The sequence below is a fragment of the Buteo buteo genome, chromosome Z (assembly GCF_964188355.1).
Source record: "Buteo buteo chromosome Z, bButBut1.hap1.1, whole genome shotgun sequence".
Lineage (NCBI taxonomy): Eukaryota > Metazoa > Chordata > Aves > Accipitriformes > Accipitridae > Buteo > Buteo buteo.
Window position 1 is genome coordinate 29,452,895 of NC_134204.1, and position 21,843 is coordinate 29,474,737.

Consider the following 21,843-nt stretch of genomic DNA (forward strand, 5'->3'; position numbering starts at 1 on the left):
ATGTGATCCACGAATGTTATTAGTATGTTACCTATACCATTATCAGTGTTGTAAAATAAATATGGACTGGAGCTAGACTGAGGAAAAAATAACTTGCTTCTTACTTACAGTAGTACATTGTTTGAAATCTCTTCACAGTCTTCTTTTGAACTATTCATGACTTCACCTTGTATATGTTTTTTAACCAGTTTTGGAACCAGCTGTGATGATTCCATCTAGCCACTATCTCTTTACTTTGCTTATAAGAGTGTCCTGAGGGATGTCCTGGTTTCGGCTGGGATAGAGTTAATTTTCTTTCTAGTAGCTGGTATAGTGCTATGTTTTGGGTTCAGTATGAGAAGAATGCTGATAATGCATTGATATTTTCAGTTGTTGCTAAGTAATGTTTAGTTGGAGTCAAGGATTTTTCAGCTTCTGATGTCCAGCCAGCAAGAAGGCTGGAGAGGCACAACAAGTTGGGAGGGGACACAGCCAGGGCAGCTGACTGAAACTGGCCAAAGGGGTATTCCATACCATGTGACATCATGTCCAGTCTATATTCTTAATATGAGCAGAATTGCATTGAGCGGAGTTCAGGTGTTTGTCATGTGTGTTACAAAAGCAGTAGAAAGAGATTTAGGCTCACAGAATAGGTATAGTAGTCACAGAAATCAAGAGGCCAGAGAGGAGAGAAGGTGCAGACCAAACAGGCAGACTGTCCTGTGGCAGCTGGTAATTCTAAGATGCCTATTGATGCTTGCTGGAGTTGGAAGAGAGTCTCATATGGAAGAGGAAGTTGTCTTACCTCTGTATTTTCCGGTCTCCCAGTTGGCTGCCCTGGTGGGCTGTAAGGTTGGTTTTTTTATTTGGAATCTGCTTAAGTGCATCTTGTTCTTTTAAAAATCTTGTCCTGAACATTCATGGTGAAATATATTGTAGATGTTTTGTTACCATTGTTACCATGGCAGATTATTCTTAAATCATATTAAATATTAATTGATTTGTTTCCATGAATAATGACCAAGCTACTCTGATTACTGAATTTTCAGACTGGATACATGTAACTGTACTATTGCTCTGGGATTTCTGAAGAATTCAGTACTGGCCTCTTTCTGCTCCCAGTCTTTTCCTCTAATGTTCAGCTGATAAAGCATAGGCTGTTTTTTTTACTTCATGCTTTGGTTTCTCTTGTGCTTTTCACAGCAGACTGCATTACTAACAGCAGTCTGGGCTTACACTGTCCAGTGAGTGGTCCTGTCTTGTTTTTATCCCTTGGTCAATTACTAGATCATTAAAATACTTGCCTGTGTGACGTTCATCTTTCTTTCTCTGCACTGTTATCCTGTATCTTTGCTTTGCAGAAATGAATCTCTGAGTATTGCTGTACAGGTTGCAGTCACACTTCCCTTAAGGGCAAAGTTATTCTTTCTTGCATAACCTTTCCCAGTTGCAACAACTGCAGTATAATGGTAGAAATCTGTTGGAAGAGTGTCAGAATCTTAATTATATAGGACTGCAAATGGTTTTTGAGGTTTGCATCAACTACAAAACAAGAGGAGTCTCGAACATCATCAAAATACATTTCTAAACACTGGGACAAGAGTCTAAATTGGCTAAAGTCTGGCATTTTGAATTTGTATGGGGATAATTGTAATTATAAGGGGTTTTCTCTGCTCTAATTAAAGGCACTCCTCTGCAGAAATAAGAAAGCAATTTACTCTCCAGCCAGGCTTTGCGCAGTTCTGTCAACGAAGCTTAAGTACCCCTGGCTTTTCTACTCTTCATCTGGTAAGTTTGGGGTTTACTTTCTTTACACAGGTTTGGCATCTGCATTGCTTAATGTTTTTAAGTTAAATTATGTGATCTTCTTAAGTTTTCTTGCTTTCCCCTGGCTTCTGCCTGAAGCTGTTAAAAAATACTCCCTGGTGGGCTGAGGAAATTATGCATTTGAAAAAACTAAGAATGGTCGTTGGAGCCCAGAACAGACAGTCCTTCTGCATACTACTATAAATCAAAATTAATTAGTAAGTGGTGGAGTAAATTACATCTTTCCTTGCGGGAAACATTCGACTCCATCAAGTAAATGCATTGTGTGGTGATCACAGATGATTTGCAAAGGAGGTCATTGAGTAAAGAGAAAAAAAAAGAAGGCTAGAGCTAGCTCAGCTAGCTTGGCTTAATATGCAGTTTCCAGAGCTAACAGCAGAGACAGCAAACTGACCTGTTTTCAGTGCTTTAGAATAGGCACATTAAGTGAGAAATGCCGAAGTATGCCCTGATTGGCATAGATATAATTGAGTCAACTGTTATATGTCTCCGAATCATCTTCAGCCTTTCATGTGTAATCCTCCTCTAAAGAAGTCAGACCATATGACACTACCCTTACGACAAAGGGAAAAAATGCCACATCTTTTTAATGGCCTTTCTTGGTATTCTGCAAACACACTATGCCATAAATAAAACTGACTAAGATTTTGATACTCCCCTTCTTCTTGCCCTTTTAATTTTTTCTTATTTTTGTGCAACCCCATAAGTAGAAGCAGGAAAAGTCTTTGTGCACCAGTGGTTGTGAAAAAATGTAAACCACTAGATGTAAGCAGTAAGCAGTCACTTCCTGTGTCAGGGCCTCCCGCCACTACTCACTTCCTTAATCCGAAGTGCTCTTGTGTTTTAACTTGTTGTGTGCGGTTATTCAGCGTGGTGGCTAGGTCCCTTCTACATACAGACAGTTGCTTTTGCTCTTGAGAAACTTGATAACATTTCATTTACCGAGTATTACGCCGTAGCTGCCATTTTGTGTGGTGTCACAATCTACATGCCTCTAATCCATCATCCTTAAAAAGGTATGTTTGCAGCAATGATTTGTGGCATTTTCTGTAGAATAATTGTTTTGCATACTCGTATGATGTGTGAAAAGTAGTGTTGGCTTCTCAGTTGAAGCAGTATCTGGTAACTTGCACCAATCGTTAGGGAGACCATTACCCTCCATCTGCATTCACATTTTTCACCATCTTTCTTGCATTTGTGTCTAATTTACAATAGTCAAAAGCACACATTTCTAGGGATTAAAGATTATTATTAACAATTCAACTAGAAAAAGTTAGAAGACATGATGAAATGCAATGAATTGGACTTGTCAGAATAGCATCATTTCTGAAAGGAAGTGCAATGTTTAATCAAAAATTAGATTGTATTAAGCAAAAATATTTTGCATGTAAAACATTACGTTTTCAGCAACTGAAAAGATGTAATGCGCTTTTGTATATTTTAAGCTGTGTTTTACTTTAAATTTTGTGATTATTTTTTTTTAGTAGATCTTCATATGTATATACTAATATGTAATGTTTTGCCCACTGGCAGTACAGTAAGTGAACTTCAAGGATATTATGCTGACAATTAATAAAAAATCAATAGCTAATAAAGATCACTATTTACTCCTAACTGTTGATCCAGTATGCTCAGCACTACACTAGATACAAACCAGAGATAGTGCTTAACCTAAAAATTTATTCACAGCACAGTGTATTTCTTCAGCTGGCTGCCTCATGATTTGCTGGACTTGCTGTCAGTTTTAGGTTTTCACTTTGGATAAAAAGAGCAAAGAAAGAGAGAGATTTTTCCCAAAGCTGTTTTCAGAGAATTCAATCAATCCCTTAAATGTACAGGCGGAGGGGTGAGTTCAGAGACTTTATTTATGCAGAGACATGTACAGTTTCCCTATAAAAGGGGAACCTGGGGTGGGGGATGGCGGTTGGTTGTGTTCAAAGGTCTCTACTACATCATTTGGAGGAGCATTTACCACATTTTTTTTTTAAAGTTTAAATTGGTTTGCTTCTCCTAGATGTTTTTAGCACATTTCTTCTAAATATGCTTCACTTTCTGCAAGATGTTTCTGGATTTTTATTAGCTGAATAACTTCCTTACTTATATTTCCAGAACACTAAAAAGGCTCCAAACTCGTATTTACCACTAATCAGCTTTAACTCATCTTCCTATCTACAGTGACTGACGTGGCATATTATGTGTGAGCCATTTTAGTTCAGAGGTACCCTGAGCTTTGCCACTGCTAAGCATGTTCTCGTGTTTCATAAATTGTGGAATTCCTCGTTGTGCTATTGAGACAAAATTCCTGATGTTGTGGGTGTAACACTGTTATGTGCAGAGGTCACTTCATGCTCAGGCAAAAATCCTGTCAACTTCCACGAGAGCCTTGCGAGAGTAGGACTCGGTAATAATGAGTGAGGACTTAATGATTTTGGCCCACAGATTTTATTTGTGGAGAACAACACTGGGGTGTAAGGAGGATAGCTCCAGAACACATTGGATGAGACAGTAGCCACAGTAACGTTGAATATAAAGGCAGTGTTGATATCAGGGACATTGGGTGCCTTATTTTCCCCACACCCCATCAACAGCACCGTAGAGGTAGATTATCTGATCTATGTTCAGACTGTTTACTGCTGGCAGCTTCAGAAGGCAGTTGTGTGAAAGTATTTGGGTGAATCAGTGCAATGCAATCCTTACTCTTTCCAGACAAAGATGATTTGATAGCTATTTTTTTGCTAGAATTCTTCCTCTGAGTAAATAAGTTATTCCAGTGCTCTTCTTCTAATGCTCTAACTATTTTTCTGTGCTCTTAACTGTGCTGAGGTGTCCTTGGCCTTTCTGGAACCCACAGAATATAAACTGTAGGGTTACTAAAGCTGTAGCTTTCAGATCTATTTGTTACTTGCCAAGCAAATTAACCTTATGAGGTGCTGGTCTCTGCAGCCAACTGGACAGATGTTTTACTTTCTAAACATATACAGGCAATTTTTATTGGCTATATAGCAAGTAAAATAATTTTCAGTTTTATCTATACATAGAATAACATACACTTTTAACATATGAAGTCACATTTCTAGGTACCATATCAAACAAGATTTTCTGCCTATTTTTGAGACTAAACAGATAAAAAGACCCAGACGGCTTCATACCATGTATGAGTGGCGAGCTTGTACTTGTTTAACTTTGTTCTCATCAGGCATTCTCTGTAAGAATGGCTGATTAAATATAATAAGATACAACTGCTCTCTATCAAGGTGCAATGCCATGTGCTGTAGAAATGGTGGATATCTAAGGTTTGCAAAAATAATTTTAGTAATTCCATGTAATCTTGTGTGTAGTTACTGTACTAACCCTTGAAAAATCCATTAAAATTAGAACTCCAATAATATGCAAACCAGTAACATTCAGAAATGAAAAATAATAATTTCTTCTGATTTTAGGTATATCTTGCCTTCAAATTTGTTTGGAATTGAAAGCACACAGCATTTCTAAGAGTGTCTTTCAGGCACACCACCTCAAATGAGTGCCATCTTCGTGATGGCAGCCATGGTGCTTATAGTTGGTCCTTAGCTCAGTATAACCTCCTAGACTTACTGCCTTGGCCTTGTTATTGCTAGTGCCTTTCTTCACATGTGCTGTGGAGTCCATTGGCAGCTCACTGCCAGCTGGCACTGCCTGCCACTAACATTTTGTTCACTTGCCTTTATCTTCTGTTGTTCCTGCTCACTATTGCCTTTTTCATAGCTTGGATTGGACAAGGGGGACTGAGTGCACTTCACAGGAATCCCGCAGAACACATCTTAGGGCATCCAGGACGCACCTCAGTCAGCCTTCCTTCTACTAGCATCTAGAAAAGCTCAACAGAGAAAATAGGTGCAAATTTGGATTTAGGTGTAGTATCTTCTATTTCTTCTTTGTGTTTTAAATCTTTTCTCCTTTGTTCCCTTTCTTTTTTCAGCTGAATGTTTCGTTAGCAACTTTTCCTTGCATTAAATGCAGTGGCACTATATATAAGGTTAGAAGTCTGTTTCCAATGTTTAATAAATAATGGGACAATGACAAGACTTAAATAAATAAGCCTAAATTACACTATTAGGAAGAACCTTCTGTTGCTAAAATAAACACCTCTTTATTTCTTCCATTAGCCTGCCTTTTATGACGCAGTAGACCCAGTAGATTTTGAAGGCTTCCTAATGACGCGGTTGAACAACTTGGACTCAGAACTAGCACAAGAACTTGGTGACTTTCCTGAAGATGACTTGGACATTGTCTTTACACCCAAAGAGTGCAGGACTTTGCAACCTGCTATGCCAGAAGATGGGTAAGGAGACTTTCTCTCCCTCTGAAACACTGCAAGTTTAAAATCAGTTTTGAAGATGTTGATCCAGACACCTCACTCTGCCATCCATCCAGTCATTATGCACTTGCTGAACTTTAAACATTTGAACTTTGACATTGAGTCTGTTAGGCCTGTTTGCACATTTAAAATTATGCAAGCACTTACATGACTTCCTGAGCTAGCTGGTAGCAGCAGAAGTAAGATAGCTAGATGTAGACCAGGAAGAAAAGTAAAGAAAGGCAGGACTGTAGTAAGAAAAATAATTTTGTAGCTGTGATCCCAGAGGTGGAAGTTGATTCTGGTCATACAGTAAGCATAGGATTGAGGGGTTTTTAATTATTTTTTTTTTTCCCCCAGCTCTGTGTTACATGGCATTGATCAGATTACTCACCATCTCTCTCTCAGTACCTTTCTCGCTTAAATGGGGGGAAATAGTTTATACTTCACAAGGTTTGGGAAAAAAGTGTTAACTTCTAGTGTCGGAGCCACTTATGGTTTCAGGCTGACATTAATGAAATAATTCCACTGTGTTCAACAGCTTTTAAATTAAAATAGGTAGCATGTGCTGATGCTGGTGCTCAGCCATCTGGGAAGTAGTTAAGCTGATTTGATAAACAGGCAAACTATGGGCAACTGAATTTTTCAGAATGAGAAAAAGGGATGCATTGGAGAGTTTTCTGATGTGGTTTAGGAGAGCCCAATGAATTGTATACAAAATACTCTTCAAGGATTATTTTGCTGTAGGTGGTACCTTCAAGCAGAACCACAAAGGCCTACTGAGTTTTGCAAGCAGTAACAGCCAGATAAACATCAAGTCAGCACCATTGTAGCCCCAAACTGCTGTGGCTGCAAAGACAGCTAACTGTGCAACTTGTTTGGGATGAGGACCTGGCTCCTTCCAGTATATTCAGGAAGTGCATGGCACAGTCTATATTCTCTGCTGTGGTGCACCTGGATGCTGAAGGGACAAATAAACTTATCTTATGGTGTCCTGGCTCACAGGGAAGACCTGCATTCCCCTCTGTTCCTGCAAAAGTTGTTGCAGCCTGCTCTAATTTATACTGGCCAGCTGTATAAACTAGAACCCTATACAACAGCAGTATTTGTTCAGTGTTTTCTGCCCAACATACCAAATGCAATGAGGCTAAGCAGGAGCCACAGTTTATATGATTTTTTTTTCCAGTTGTGGACTAGCTGAGAACCCCTATTTCTAAGCAAGATCTCAGCCTGCAAGTTCCTTCTTGGCCCAATGCATCTCTCGGGAAGTTCAGGAGATCAAAGGCAGTAGAGATGAGGTGCCATGCTAGGTCACCTGAGAACTCTTTGAATCACACAGCTCCTAAGAAATTTTGTGACATTTGCACAAAAGGTGATTTTCAGTTGAAGTTACTCATAGAAAATGTTCCAATCTTTATCATGAATTCTTGTTTTTCTGTGGATTGGGGAGAGAGAATGGATGTGGGAAACAGTGAATATTTTGGTGCCTGAAGTTCCCATTTATTTAAATGATGGACAAAAATAGTAAAAAATTATCCATCTTTGAAGTTAGATTTAAAAGATGACCATTTATCCCCTATTTCCAAGGCTACTTCCCAGCATGCCTGCTATTTAAAACAGCAGTTACCTATTTGTTTTTGCAGTAGGAGAATGTGTAGACTCACACTGTACAATCAGTTTTAGGCCTGATTTGCACCACAGTGACATTAAGGGTTTTGTAAGGAGTGTGTGGCAAAGCTCACATAGTCAATACCAACAAATAAGCTTTCAGCAGATTTTTTTACACAGCAGCTTCCCATTTAGCTGTTCACATTGCCATCATCGATACGCGTGCTTTCACAGAAAATTCTGGTGAAGCATGCCAGGGTGTGTTAGGGAGGATGAGAGCACAGGAGGGGCATGCACCAAAGATTCACCTGCAGGCAATGCAGTCTGTGGTGTGTTCCTGCACTGCGAGCAGGAAACAGATACCACCGACCAAAGCAGGTTAACGTGCTGCCTGCTTGCAAACATACGTCCCACCTGAACCAGATGCAGGAAGTGACCACGTGCTGCGTTGGTCCACTGGTGGCAGGGCACGCAGCAGTCTGGTGTTGGCTGAGGCTCTGTCCTGCGGTGCACGCATGAACCCAAATCAGTTGTTACCCGGTCTTGGTAATTGGTTGTAAATCTGTTAAGAGTTCTGGGTGGAAAGTGCTAAAAAGTATCATACCTTTTACCCGTTCCTACATTGCATGTGTATCGTACTCTTTTACTCACTTGCACTGGAGGATGTAACAAGTGATTTTGGCACAGGTCACTAAAATTTTTTAGAATAGGGGTAGGGGAATTATGCTACAACATCATGGCAGCAAATTCACAGACATCGACTTTAGCTTTTAATATTTCAGTTCCAATCAGTATACAGTCTATCAGGCAGCACTGACAACCCCCTACATTAAATGAAACTTATTTGAAAATAATAAAATTAATATTCTTAGATCTTAAAGTTTTATTATGCTATCTGATTAAAAGCTTAAGGTCCCTTTTTAGAATTTTCTTCATTTCTATGAGGAAGAAAAAATTACACTGAAAACATACAAGAGACTATGTATTTGCAAGAGTCCGGGAGCTGAGGCGTCTGGAAAAATATCTCTATATCTTAAGACTTGTTACCAAGTTTTGAAAATCACAAAGATGGGTACCTGGTATAATTTTTTGTATTTTGCTGTATTTTATAGCAACATCGGTCTTACATTCATGAAATGCATAGTGTAGCAAATGGATACCTCTGTTAATTTATAAACACAGTAGCAAAAACCTGCATCAGGGAATTCATGCAGTACACAGGATTCTTTAAATCTCAAACAATAGTTTAACAGTAAAATAAATATACAGGAGAGGACTAATAGAGAGGCCTTTATCTGAACACCATGTTAAGATAAACTTCTTTGTCCTTAAGGTATGACCTAGGTACTAAAATATTTACAATACATTGCTTTTTCCCCAGGGTCGAACTGGACTCACATGTCAGAGACTGTGTTCAGACATATATCCGGGAGTGGCTGATTGTAAATCGAAAGTAAGCTACATACAAGTAAATAAGATAGAAAATACCTTGCATCTTATTTGTCAGAGAGGAGATGCGTGCTGTTATAAGTAATCCTAAAGAATAATGATTTGAATCAGTGACTGAAGACAACAACTGACTTTTCAGTAGTATATATAACTATATTGGGTTTTTGGAGCTGGTGGGCTGTAGCTAAATATTGTTGCATCTGCTTCTTAATTATCAGGCACTCTGGGAATTAATTGGGAAGAAATTCACATCAACTGTAATGATGATTTATCTAAATCAGGAATACTTCTACTATTTGATCACACTAAAAGGAAAGATAACAGGGATAAAGATTACATTTGTATGCTCTTCATTTTCCCCTCCATGCCCTGAAAATTCAGTATCATCTGATTTCTCATGGTGTCTGAAAACAAAACGGAGTGCTAGTAGCAAAAAAACGATGATTATGGGCTTTCCCAGCAGTGATTGATTGTATTCATGGCATTATTAGCATAACATCCAAATTCACTATTTTACATCAGTAAGTGATTTCTGCATTTGGGGTCAGTGCAATTCAACACACAGAAAAGGACCTGAAGTCATTACAAGTGACTTAATTTCCTTTATTATTTTATTTTATTTTATTTTATTTTATTTTATTTTATTTTATTATATTTTATTTTTTTTAATTTTATTATCATTTGATTTCATTTTGTTTAATTTCATTTCATGTATTAAATGTGAAGGCAACTCTAAGTCAGTGCTTTCTGTGCGGGGGGTGTCTGTCCCCAGACTCTCAGCAATGCCCTGTGCCAGTGGAGCTCGCCTCCTTCCCCATCACCCCCTCCTGTTCTTCAGAAAGAGGTTTCTGGAGCCCTGTTTTTCAGCAGCGCTTCCTGTTCATCCCCACCTGCGCTTGTGCCCTGTTCTTGAGAAGCAGTAGTAGCAGCCGATTGTAGAGTGCTGGCACATTTACTGCCATTTTGTTGTGTCCCTTTGCTCGCCCCTGCTACTTTCTGTTTTTCTGACCTGATGCACATCAGCAGTTAGTGTGTTATGGGTTGACTCCTGGTGATTGTAAAGGACTTTCATTGTTTAATTGTGCAGCTTGTGCAGGGATGGAGCAGCCGCAGAGGGTTATTAAGAGACTTCCTCCAGCAGTGCTGATGAAATTGATTGAGTTCTCAGAACTGTTCGACAGCGAGTCACTAAAAAACAGCTAGCGGGTTTTGCACGCTCTCCACCTGCACTGCTCAGAGCACAGGCACTAGCTCTTTCACACAGTGTTGTTCTGAGCACACTGTAAAGAGCCAGCGTGCAGCTTTGTCTGTGCACAGGAGTAGAGAGTGAGCAGTAAAGTAGGTGAGGTGAAAAATAGAACATAGCTATTTTTGCACTTATGTGTGCTTGTAGAAAAGTGAATGGAGCAGTAGAAACACATGCATGAAAAGATTTGTCGTGTGTTTTACTATTTCATTCATTCAGGTAAGGCAAATTTGCATTCAAGAACTTTATTGAGCAGTTGAGTCTGTGGTAAACATGATGAAGGGCCCTACCAGAGAGCTGAGCTTTGATGGCTGTGGCTAACAAAGCAAGCAAGTTATTAAAAATTGCGAAGAACAAGACAGTGTAAAATATGCTGCAGTGTCACATAAACCAGTGATAGATTGTTATTGGGAGTCTCATGTTACACTTGGACACCATTCTCAAAACAGATATGAGAGGAAGACAAGACATCAAGAGAGAAGTTGTAGAAAAAATAGTTGTAGAAAGCTTTCCATTGTTTTGAGAAAGGCTGGAAAAACTGTAGTTGCCTACTTGGGAGACAAAGGACAGGTTGCTGGACATATGGTCTGGTGAGCTATGGATGAGAGGAGTGTGTAAGTGACTTTAATCCTTTCGTGGACATGAAGGTTCAGAACAGGAGATTGAAGAGTCTTCAGTGGGTGGCATGAGCAGAGGTGGTCCTCGTGCCCCAAGGCAGAGAGGTATGTGACAGAGGGGCTGGACACAGCTGACGGGTCCGTGTGTTTTTGCCAGAAGCTGAATGGGAGGCTTGGTCCTGTGCCTGTCAGTTTCTCCTTTCAGTTGTCCTTTGCTCCTTTTTCTTGTCCCATTTTCTTAATTCAGTCTGTGGCCATTAAATTGACATGTGCACTAAAAGCAGGGTTTGCTGGAGTTTTAATTGCTACCATGCTTTTCAAAATAAAGAAACAATATAAATAAATTTTCCAGGAATACCTCAGGGGAAAGGCATCTCTAGTGTATCTCGTACACCACAGGGCAAGTGTGGTCTCAGGTACATAAATCTCTCCATTAATCATTTGTTTGCCACCAAAGGTACTGAAAAAATTATCAACAAAACCTCTTTTGGATGCTGAAATGTCTTAAAGTAAACTCGTGCAGAATTTCTGTCTTTCGTATTCTGGATGATTAAGGCAGTTCCAAAACAAGGTCACATCCAAGGAGAGCTGGGATTGTCTCTTTTATGACTTCAGTTTTCATTTGCAGTGAACTGGTAAATTATTAAAATGCAAACAATTAAAATTAGAACACATCAGAGCATATAATTCAGTTACTCCCAAAATGTAATAAAAACATGTCTCCCTGATCAATAATTGCTTATCGTGGCATCTTTATGAAAGTACTCAGAGGTTTAGACATTGCTTTGGGAGTGTTACTGAAGGGAAAATGAACGAAGCAGGATACTGTAACTAAGGAGGCTGATTGCAAAAAGGCCATCACAGGATTTTGCAAATTGCATAGTAAAGTGGAAGAAAAAGAGCTCTTGATGCATCTGGTATCTTTTTCAAGGTACCTGCTGGTTTTTTCATCTGCCACAAAAATGTAACTTGACATTGGTACCTCACTGCAAAATCTTGGGAAGTTGCCAGCAGAGAGGGTTACATTGTGCCATCGCAATAGCCCTCTTCAAAAACAGGCACTGTTTGAAAGGCGTAGATGGTTATATGTCATTACCTTGGGATACCAGCTAGGTCCAGGAGAAGAGCGGTAAGCTCCTGGATATATAATTGCAGGAGCAAAGAGCCAGCCAAGAGATAAGCAATCCGGATCCATGTTCTTAAGGTGACTGAAATAATCGCTGTGTCTGAGGAGGAGCTCAGAGATGAATTTGTACCTAGGTCAGGTTTTGCTGCTGTCTCAGGCTCACAGTCTGTGCAAAAGTGATCTGAATGAATTTTCTTCCTCTTAAAACCATTCTTAATATACATGATAGAGCTGCAGTGGTGTGATAAAACAATTAAATGTTGTGAAATGCCACTTTTTTTCATAAAAGCTGTGCTATGCTGCTCCTTTGCCCAATAATGTTTCCAGTTGCTTAATACTTTTTTAAATTTGTCTTTTCTGTTTTATTTTCCCTTAACTCCTCCTCATGCTGTCCCGACTTGCGTGGGCTTCTCTGTGAAAGGAACCAAGGGAATTCAGATACTTGTAGCCTGAAAAACAAGGGATCCCGAAAAGATTTTCACAAGACGCTTCAAAAACAAACATTTGAATCGGAAACACTGGATTCTGGTGATGCAAATTTCCAGGTACATTTTCTTCACTTTGGGAAAAGCGATCAAATATAGCAGCTTTCCTCAAATGAAGCATCCTAGGATCTCTGTAATGGCGTCAAGCGGAGAGCCATGCTTGCCATTAGGCCTCATGGCAGAGGTGGCCTTACGGCCCGCTCTGCCAGACAAGCAACAGATGTTTCATGATCCCCCAGTGTCCAAGCCACAGCTCGCCATTTTGTTGTTTTCCAACAGGCGGGGCCCAGACCTGTCCCCGCACTCCCCGAGGAGGCCTCAAGGACGACCCTCGCCTCCTCCGACTTCGACCTGCGCAGCCTGCAGCCGGACCCCCGCCTGGAAAACCTGCTGCGGCACGTCAGCGCCGAGGAGTTTGAGAGGCAGAACGAGGAGGCGCGGCGCACCAACCGGCACGCCGAGCTCCTCGCCCTCTACCCCTCCGTGGATGAGGTGAGCTCAGAGGCTGACTGGCCCACAAGCCTTCCTGAGCTGGCTGTCCCGGCACGTTTAAGGTGGTTAAAGCTGCACCCCAGTCAAAAACCAGGCTTTGTGGCCTGGATATGTGTCTCCCTTGGATAAGAACACGGTGAAGGCATGTCACCATGGGGTCCTGTCAGCTGTCTGGAACGCGCATTCAGGGGGCTGTACTGGGACTGGTGGTGGTGCCTGGGGCTCCGTTATACCCCTCTCAGTGTGGGTCAAGCCACATGCTGGTGATGCGGTTGTGTCAGGGTGTTAGCCTTCACTGTAACGCTTGCTTGGGGGCCACAAGTGTACATATTCAGTGTAAATGCCAGGTGGGGGGTCAGAGGTGTAAACATTCAGAAATATAAATCAATTTTCTTTCATCTCTGAAGAGACGGAATGCCTGCTGAGGGGGGGAAGGTGCTAGTCTGTAGCAGTGGCCCAGTTAACGTCACGTAAAGGTCTTATGCATGTGTGCAAATTTACAGTTGCTTTAATTGAGTATGACTACAACAGCTGTTTAATGATAGGAGGATGCAGTGGAGATACGGCCGGTGCCAGATCGCCCAAATGAACATCTGGGCAACAGGATTTTGGTGAAGCTGCAGACTCTGAAGTAAGTATCCTTCACAGGCCTCACTCACCATTTCTCAGTTCATACCAGTGTACTGCTGCCGATCCTGCTACACCACTACAGGTGTCCTGTTCAGCAAGTGTTTACATGCATGCTTGTTCTTTTGTAGTGTAGCAGAGGACTATTTCTATCCATCATTACAGAAGTCTCTAACTTGATAGGTTGGAAAGGAGTTGGGAATGAGCCCAAATTATGTATTTCCAGCAAACTAGATTAGTATCTGTACACACTACTGGACTTGACAAACAGAAAAAAAATTCAAGAAAGGTATGATTGTTTTTAACGGATATCTGAGACCACCTTTCTGACTAATTCAGAAAATGCATTGCGTGCAGTTTACTTCCCTTCTTTTCCTCTTGAAATCATCTGATAAAAGGCACTAACAAAAAAATCCTCCAGACTTTGAGAGAGCTGAGGTCTGGAACTAAATATTTCTCCTTATTTTCTAATGGAAGTACCAGTAGAAATACCGCCCTTTCGTTTTTTTTATTATACAGAGTCATAAGAGTGCAGTATTAATCAGTGTCCTGTGTGTCTTTCCTTAACAGGTTTGATATAGAGATTGAACCTTTGTTTGCATGCATAGCTCTCTATGATATAAAAGAAAGAAAAAAGGTAAGTGTGCAAACAGTATTTTTGTTCAGTTGGCTTGGGGTTTTATCTCTGGAGTAATAAGTTAGGAAAACTTACAAAAAACATGCAACTTTTTCACACGTGCAGTCTCATCCAGGATTCTTTTTATTCAGTCAAAGTCACATGCTTGCAATTGTTTATTTTGTAGTTCTAGTTACTACTTTTGACTTACTTTAAAATAAAATTTGATGCATTTTTGCATTGCAGTACATTTTAATTCCTTTTCTTTTCAAGATCTCAGAAAATTTTCATTGTGACCTCAACCCTGATTCATTAAGAGGATTCTTGCGTTCTCATACACCCTCCATTGACTTGTCTACTCAGGCAAGATCGGCAGTATTTTCTGTCACTTATCCCTCGTCAGATATATACCTAGTAATAAAGGTATGTTACAGTGCAACTTCAACGCTGTTCTTCGTGTTCCCAGCTGTGCCTGTTGTCTGAGTTCATGGAGCTGACAAACATGAGTTTCCTGTAGCTGAGATGAATTCTTACAGTTTTAATAGTACATGTGCTGGTGTGCACTGGTATGTCTCACTCCCAAGCTAAGAAGTTCTATTGATACCCTGTGTTCTAGTTCTACTAAGTATTTAGAATTTCCTATCTCTGCCTAAGGGAAATCTAAAGTAAAGTGAAATAAGCCATTTTTTTAAATTTTAATTACATTCTGTGGAGGTTTGGGGGGGTTTGGTTTAGTGTACTTTGCATAATTTTGTTTATTTAATTCTAACACTGAGTTAGACTGAACCACTTCATTTGGAATGTGTTAATTTTCCTGATTTTAGTGAAAATGCAGTAGTACCTGATTGACAGTGTTGTGACATATGTCTTTTCTGCTTTGTAAGAAACCAGGTGGAAAACTAGGAGAAGGTTTAGTATTGGTTACTCCATAAAGACATTTTTTAGAATTCTATATTGCAGATTTAGGCAGGCTCTTTCGTATTGCTAGAGAAGCAACATGTTACTGTTTGGGTGATTTTTTTTTTTCAGTGTCTTATTTTACTGCTTTTTGTAGATAGAAAAAGTGCTTCAGCAAGGAGAAATCGGAGACTGTGCAGAGCCCTACATGGTTCTTAAAGAAAGCGAGGCTGGCAAGGTAAGTAAATAACTATAAAGAGTGTTTAGATCAAAATATTCATGCACAAGAAAAAAAACAGAGAAAGAGCAGACCCTTTGGAATAGGACAGAATCCCAAGTACACTGGGGAGGAAGCCAGTTGGTGCATCCATGGTGCAAGCAGTCTGGTGTCTGTGGCCAACAGGAAGAAGTTGTGAGAAGGCAAGGTGCACTTTCATTGCTGACCCTTTTGGAAATCAATACTGACAAAGTCTTCAGTCACGAAGCAGACAGGGAGATGGCAATGCAATGTGGAGTTAGCAGAAATAGTTGTACCTCAGAGACATGTTATTGATTTGGATGGGCAAACAACCTGTTGTAGCGTGTATGTGGCCAGCTCAGTGCTGTCATCCACAGATAACATGAGCTCTGTTCAAGGAATTCAGGGTCAGTTACCCCCCTGGAGCAGACTTAACAATTTTTGCTGGACTTTCACACTTCTCTTACTTTTAGGATACTACTTTCAGCAGAACACTGTTTCTGTATCTGATGAAGGAAGTAAAAGCTGCTAACATTTCATGGTGATTGTTCATGCTGGGCTTGAGGGCCACTGCAAAAAGATCTGCGTTCTCCTTTTCTATAATGAAAATGAACTCACTGAAAAGAACTGAGAAGTGAATGTACAAATCAAAACAGCTATGACCCTTACAGTAATGTAGCAAGAAAACCCGAGAGATAAGAATGCAAATTATTTACTGAACTGTAAATATGTAATTTCCTTTTTTTATCTATAGTAGCATTAAAATACCTTACTGCCTTTTAAACAGTCATTATTTTCTTTGTCTTAGACAAAAGAGAAGATTGAAAAACTGAAAGCCCAAGCTGAATCCTTTTGTCAGCGGCTGGGGAAATACAGAATGCCATTCGCTTGGATTCCCATAGGCCTAGCTAATTTCTTCAACCTTTCAACACTTGAACGAGAAATACCTGAGGCTGAAGGTTTAAATGGTAGTTGTCTAACTTTTCTAACTAATGTAAAGTGCCTTTTCAGTAGGACTGTGCATAGGAAAGAATGTTATTTACTCTTGCATCAAGAGTGAACAACAGATTCAAAGTCACATCTTCTCAGCCTTCCTTTTCAGTGCTACAAATACAAGTTAATATGCTCACTGTTTCATCTCTGCATATTTATTTTTATGTATGCTAAATATTATTTTGTGTTTTAGGCCTAATTTTCATTGAACACTGGTTTTGTAGAAGAAAAACTCCCTTTGCCATATGGAGTTCATTTGCAATACAGGGCAATCAAAATACTTATCATCTTAGTTTCTAGAGTACACAGGACCATTGGTCAACAGCATTGACCAATGTGCTTTATAACCCATGAACTAAAAATTTGAATGAACTTCTGCTCTGCAGCAGAAATAATGTCACTTCACTAGGTGTGTTCAGGCATTCCACTGCTTCACATGATCTGAAATAAAAGTAGTGGAATGTTTTAGGTACTCTCTCTGTCCTCTGATGTTGCTGGGTAGTTGTGGATTTCTAGTGTGTTCTGATAGTCCTTGTACTGAAGCAACACAAAGCAAGTTGATATTTCATTTAATTTCCCTTCGAAGGGAAAGGATCCACTAGTGACAAGAGGGCAACACTGCTACAGGCAAGAAGACTTTCTGAGAGAAGTCTCAGCTCAGAAGACAGCTATCCAGTATCAAACTTCAAAAGAATCTCTCTGACCCTCAACACCTTCTTTAAACAGGTACTGGATACTCTTTATTTCTAATTGCCTAAGACATTTTTCATCTATGTGATGTGAACTGTGTTGGGGAAGGTTACCAGTGATGTTCGTGTGGGGACAAAGGATAACTGCTGTCAGGTAGGCAGTAACCCACTCGCTTTGCATGCCTCAAGGACATGGTTCACTCAGAAGCTTTTCTTGGTGTTATGGAGTATTGTTATGAAGGTACTGATTTTTGTCTTTCTCCTGGTAGGAAGGAGACAGGCTCAGTGATGAAGATCTGTTCAAATTTTTAGCTGATTTCAAAAGATCGTCTTCCTTGCAGAGAAGAATTAAGACTTTACCAGGTATGTAATTAATTTTGGATGGAAAAGGATATATGTGCTTTTGTCCTCTGGATTGTCCAGTAAATTCCAACCCCAAAATAGAATTACCTTGGGGTTTAAGTCTATAGTATGTCCTGTTTTGGAACTTCCTGGGTTCCCAGTGTCTACCTGAGCACAGATGCTTTTGAGTTTTTTTTTCTGTATGAGTGAGTATGGTTATATATTTAACTTGATATTTTAAAATTATTTGCTTTCCTGCATAATTTACAGTGTATCTACTCGATGTCTTTTGTTCTTATTCAAACTGTTTGAAGACAGTGCTTTAAAGGAACTTTCTAAGTTCCTTGCTGTTTCCCTGCAATGTTTTTAAATAGATCATATTTTACAGAGGGAAATTAAAATTTGTACACATTTCATCTTATTTGGGTATTTGGGTCAGTGCTAGTTAACAAAGTAGAGGAGCAGAGATAGTGTTTAGCTACTGTCAAAAACCTAAGCAGCTTATTTTTTCTTGTTACATGAATTACAGCTCAAGCTCCTCTGGGTTGTAGAGGAACTTGAAAAAACATGAACCCAGTGCAAAGCTGTTTTGCCTTTTTAGCTGATTGCCAGAAATGACAAGTTTGAGTTCCCCAAATGGTTTTCACTTATCAAAAGAGAGAATTTAAGTTGAAAGTCTAGTTATACTTGGGTAAATGTTATCAGCATTAACCGTTTAACTGCTCACCGCAGCAAGCCTGGCTTTCCTGGTGGGCGGTGTCTACTTCGACAGAGATTAATCAGAGCAGAATCTGAGGCGGGGAGTGGGGGGGGGGGGGGCGGAGAACGGGACGAGACGACAGAACTGTATTAGACAGCAGCCCTTTTAACTTTTATTTGTCTCCCAGACAAAATTTATGTTATTCGTGTGTGAAAAATACTAGAACATCAGCCCAGCATATAGTATTCTTTCCTTCTTTCCTGTTTCTTTGAAATTGTACAGGGTAGACATAAACAGCTATATATTGGCCTGATGTGTAGGGATGTATGTAGGTTACTTCCTGTGTATTTTTATACACCTGTGTTTTCATTCTCATGCAGCCTTCAAGCTGAAGATCTAGTTCTTATTTTTGCACTGCTGCTATGTAATCTCACATATTGTTTTAATTTTTGTTTTATTATACTTTGGCTATTTTTTATATTTTTGCTGAGATTTTGTAATTTTTTCTAAAGGAACACTTAAACTGGAGATTTCCCCAGCTCCAGAAAACCTTGGTTATTGTCTGACACCAGAATTACTACCAGTGAAGCCATTTCCAGAAAATCGTAATCGTCCTCACAAAGAGATTTTGGAATTCCCAATTAGGGAAGTGTATGTTCCCCATACCATTTATAGGTAAGAAATAACATATATTTTTTAATTTTGTAAGATTCATTTTCAAAAGTAATTGTGATTTAGATTTTATTGTTTCAGAAATAGAAACTAAAAATATTTTGAAAAAATGTTAAAGGCTATGTGTTAGGCTGATGATTTAATCTTACTAGCCATTACAAGATAAAACACCTGCAGGATGTTCTATAGTGTATTTACTAATCTAATTAAGTTGTCCTTTGAAAATTTTTCTAAAACGTCCAAAAAACCCCCTAACAGCTCTCATTGACTTGGCATATATATATCTATCTTCCCTTTTCTGTTTTTTTTTTTTTTTTGCCAGTAGATCTTATTATCATTTTTAACAGTTTTGGTAAATGTTCGTGCTGGGTGATTTCTACTGTTAATTTGAGTCATCTGAGCATCTGAGCAAGTAATGTGTTGCCCCATGTCCTTTTTCACCATGAACAAGGACTCTAGGCTATGTCATTTCTTTTCTTAAGTCTGTTCTATTCGGGTTGTTTCAAGGACACCACAGTGTTTAGTAGCATGCAACTGAGCAATTCTCGTAATTTCTTAGTGGTCTGGCACATCTGAGTCTCCAAGAAGAAATGAATATCAAAAGAATGTGCTTCAACATGTTTGTGCAGCATAGTAGTGCTAATGAGCAGTGATATCAGTAATAGCTAACTAGCAATAATTCAAAAAGAGTGTTTCACAGTATTATAGATACAGAAATACTAGCTTTCATGTGACCATTGTGTTAGTGGAGGCATGAAAGTGAATATAATACTTCTTAACAAGAGTAGTTGGCGCTATTCTAAGGGACTTTTCTGATCCCTAAAACAGTAGCTAGGTACTGAATTGCATTAGTGGCAAAGATGTGACTATCAGTAAGGAATCACAGAATGCAGAAGCTGAATAAAGGGATATAAATCTTATTCACTTCTTGCAGCAGAGATTAGCAAAGAGCCAGCTCTCCCACCCACTCACCTGACTCCACCCAGGAGGGGAGAAGGAAAGGGCAAGACTTGTGGTCCGTACAACTCAGAACTGCAAGGCTAGGGAGGTGCTCCACACCTTCATGGGAAAGTGGAGAGCCAGTGGGGCTGTTGGTGACACCTGAATTTGGGTCTCAGCTTTTAGGGATAGCAAAAAGAGGAAGTGGCATCTTACCTTACAATAATAAGTTGCAATGTGGTGTCAGCAGGGAAATGAGTAAGTAAGCCAGGTTGGATAGAGCCTCATTATAAGTTTTGGAGGAGTTACTCCTGGGCTGTGCCATGAATCTGTGATATTAAAACTTCTGAGGGCAGTTTCTTTGCACGCTTGGCACCAGAATGCTAAAATGCACTGTCTTTGTCTTCTTTGTGTATCAAAGATAGAAGTGAATGTCTTCCCCATCCCCAAGTTTTTAGGGGTTTTAAGCAGGCATTTCTATAGGGGAAGTAGTTTTTACACAGTTGAAAGTACAAATGTAAATGAACTTGAGTAATGATGCCTTTTCTTTTTAAATAAAGAACTAAGACAGAATTTTAACTTTCCTGTTCATTTTCTGGCCCCAGTAAGGAGTAGCATGTGTCAACTCCAGTGTGCAGCCTCATAGTGTCTAAAGGTCTGCTTTTGAAAATTAAAAGCATTAGCAACTGCTGTGTTGCTGAGCTAGAAATAGAGTTGAGTCTGCACAGAATATTCTCTCTTTAGTTCTCACCAAGGTAAACTTCTGCAGCCAGACATCATGAATATCAAAGCCACCATGCTGAAAATTAATTTGTGCATCTCCTGAAGCAAGTTTGGGTGTCTCCACACTATCCTTCAGTTGCCAGGGTGTCTCTATTGAATACATACACCCACATTAGAAGAAACGCTTGCTATAAGTCAACAGTTACACTCTTTGAGCAAGAGTTAATACCCAGCATGCTTAAGCTCTTCAGGCTTTTTAGGCTCTGTTTTGATTTTCACCTTAAGTAAAAGTCATCGTAACAAAACAAAGCAGGATCTGTCCAGCCTAATTGGTAATAATGAAGAGAATATCTATAAAGAATAGCTGCCTTCATTAATCTTTACCTTAATTAGTGAATCAATGGTGATGACACCACTGACGTGCTGTAAGTGGCGTTATGCTGTAAACTGTAAACTCTGTCAGTTAATACCCAAATAAAACCCTAAAGACAGTTAGTTAGATACACTGGGGAAATGGTGAAAAAAATGCAGAAATGCTAGGTCATGTTTCAGCTGCCTTGTGACAACAAACATGTTTGGAGCAAGAAAGGAGAGTTGCTAACTGAAACTGTTTATGAACTCCAGCAGTAGCTCCCCAGAAACTCAGACAAGACAGCTTTGCAAACATGAAACAGCAGAGTCTGGAACTTGGGGGAGGTCCAGGAAATAACACTTGTGTTTGCACAGTGCCATTGAAAGCACTTCCTTTTTCCACAAGCCAGAATTGCCTAACCACATCTGAGACACTTTTGCCACATAATCATGTCAGTGCTCTGTTTGGTGAGCAAAAGCATACTTAAGGAATGTAGGCCAATGTATTTAGAATCAGAATCATAAAATCATTTAGGTTAGAAAAGACCTTTAACATCATCGAGTCCAACCGTGAACCTAGCACTGCCAAGTCCACCACTAAACCATGTTCCTAAGCTCAACGTCTACACAGTTTTTTTAAATATTTCCAGGGATGGTGACTCAACCACTTCCCTGGGCAGCCTGTTCCAATGCTTGATAACCCTTTTGGTAAAAAAAATTTTCCTAATATCCAACCTGAACCTCCCCTGCTGCACCTTCAGGCTGCTTCCTCTTGTCCTATCACTTGTTACTTGGGAGAAGAGACCAACACCCACCACGCTACAACCTCCTTTCAGGTGGTTGTAGAGAGCGATAAGGTCTCCCCTGAGTCTCCTTTTCTCCAGGCTAAAC

General features: G+C 39.7%; 1 protein-coding gene across 6 annotated transcripts in view; it reads left to right on the plus strand.

The window, feature by feature from the left end:
• DOCK8 (dedicator of cytokinesis 8) overlaps nucleotides 1-21,843 on the plus strand; it is a 95,666-nt gene that overhangs the window by 15,773 nt on the left and 58,050 nt on the right. For 3 of the 6 annotated variants that reach the window (XM_075019892.1, XM_075019896.1, XM_075019894.1), the window contains exons 2-14: nucleotides 1,665-1,767; nucleotides 5,952-6,127; nucleotides 9,132-9,203; nucleotides 12,610-12,733; nucleotides 12,953-13,165; nucleotides 13,711-13,796; nucleotides 14,363-14,429; nucleotides 14,682-14,831; nucleotides 15,463-15,543; nucleotides 16,352-16,511; nucleotides 17,123-17,262; nucleotides 17,495-17,588; nucleotides 18,780-18,942. In XM_075019892.1, the coding sequence (XP_074875993.1) occupies nucleotides 1,665-1,767; nucleotides 5,952-6,127; nucleotides 9,132-9,203; nucleotides 12,610-12,733; nucleotides 12,953-13,165; nucleotides 13,711-13,796; nucleotides 14,363-14,429; nucleotides 14,682-14,831; nucleotides 15,463-15,543; nucleotides 16,352-16,511; nucleotides 17,123-17,262; nucleotides 17,495-17,588; nucleotides 18,780-18,942 (1,629 nt within the window). Of the gene's footprint in view, nucleotides 1-1,664; nucleotides 1,768-2,761; nucleotides 2,823-5,951; nucleotides 6,128-9,131; nucleotides 9,204-12,609; nucleotides 12,734-12,952; nucleotides 13,166-13,710; nucleotides 13,797-14,362; nucleotides 14,430-14,681; nucleotides 14,832-15,462; nucleotides 15,544-16,351; nucleotides 16,512-17,122; nucleotides 17,263-17,494; nucleotides 17,589-18,779; nucleotides 18,943-21,843 lie in introns of those variants that run through there. The other 3 variants (XM_075019897.1, XM_075019898.1, XM_075019895.1) reach the window with 3 other exon arrangements.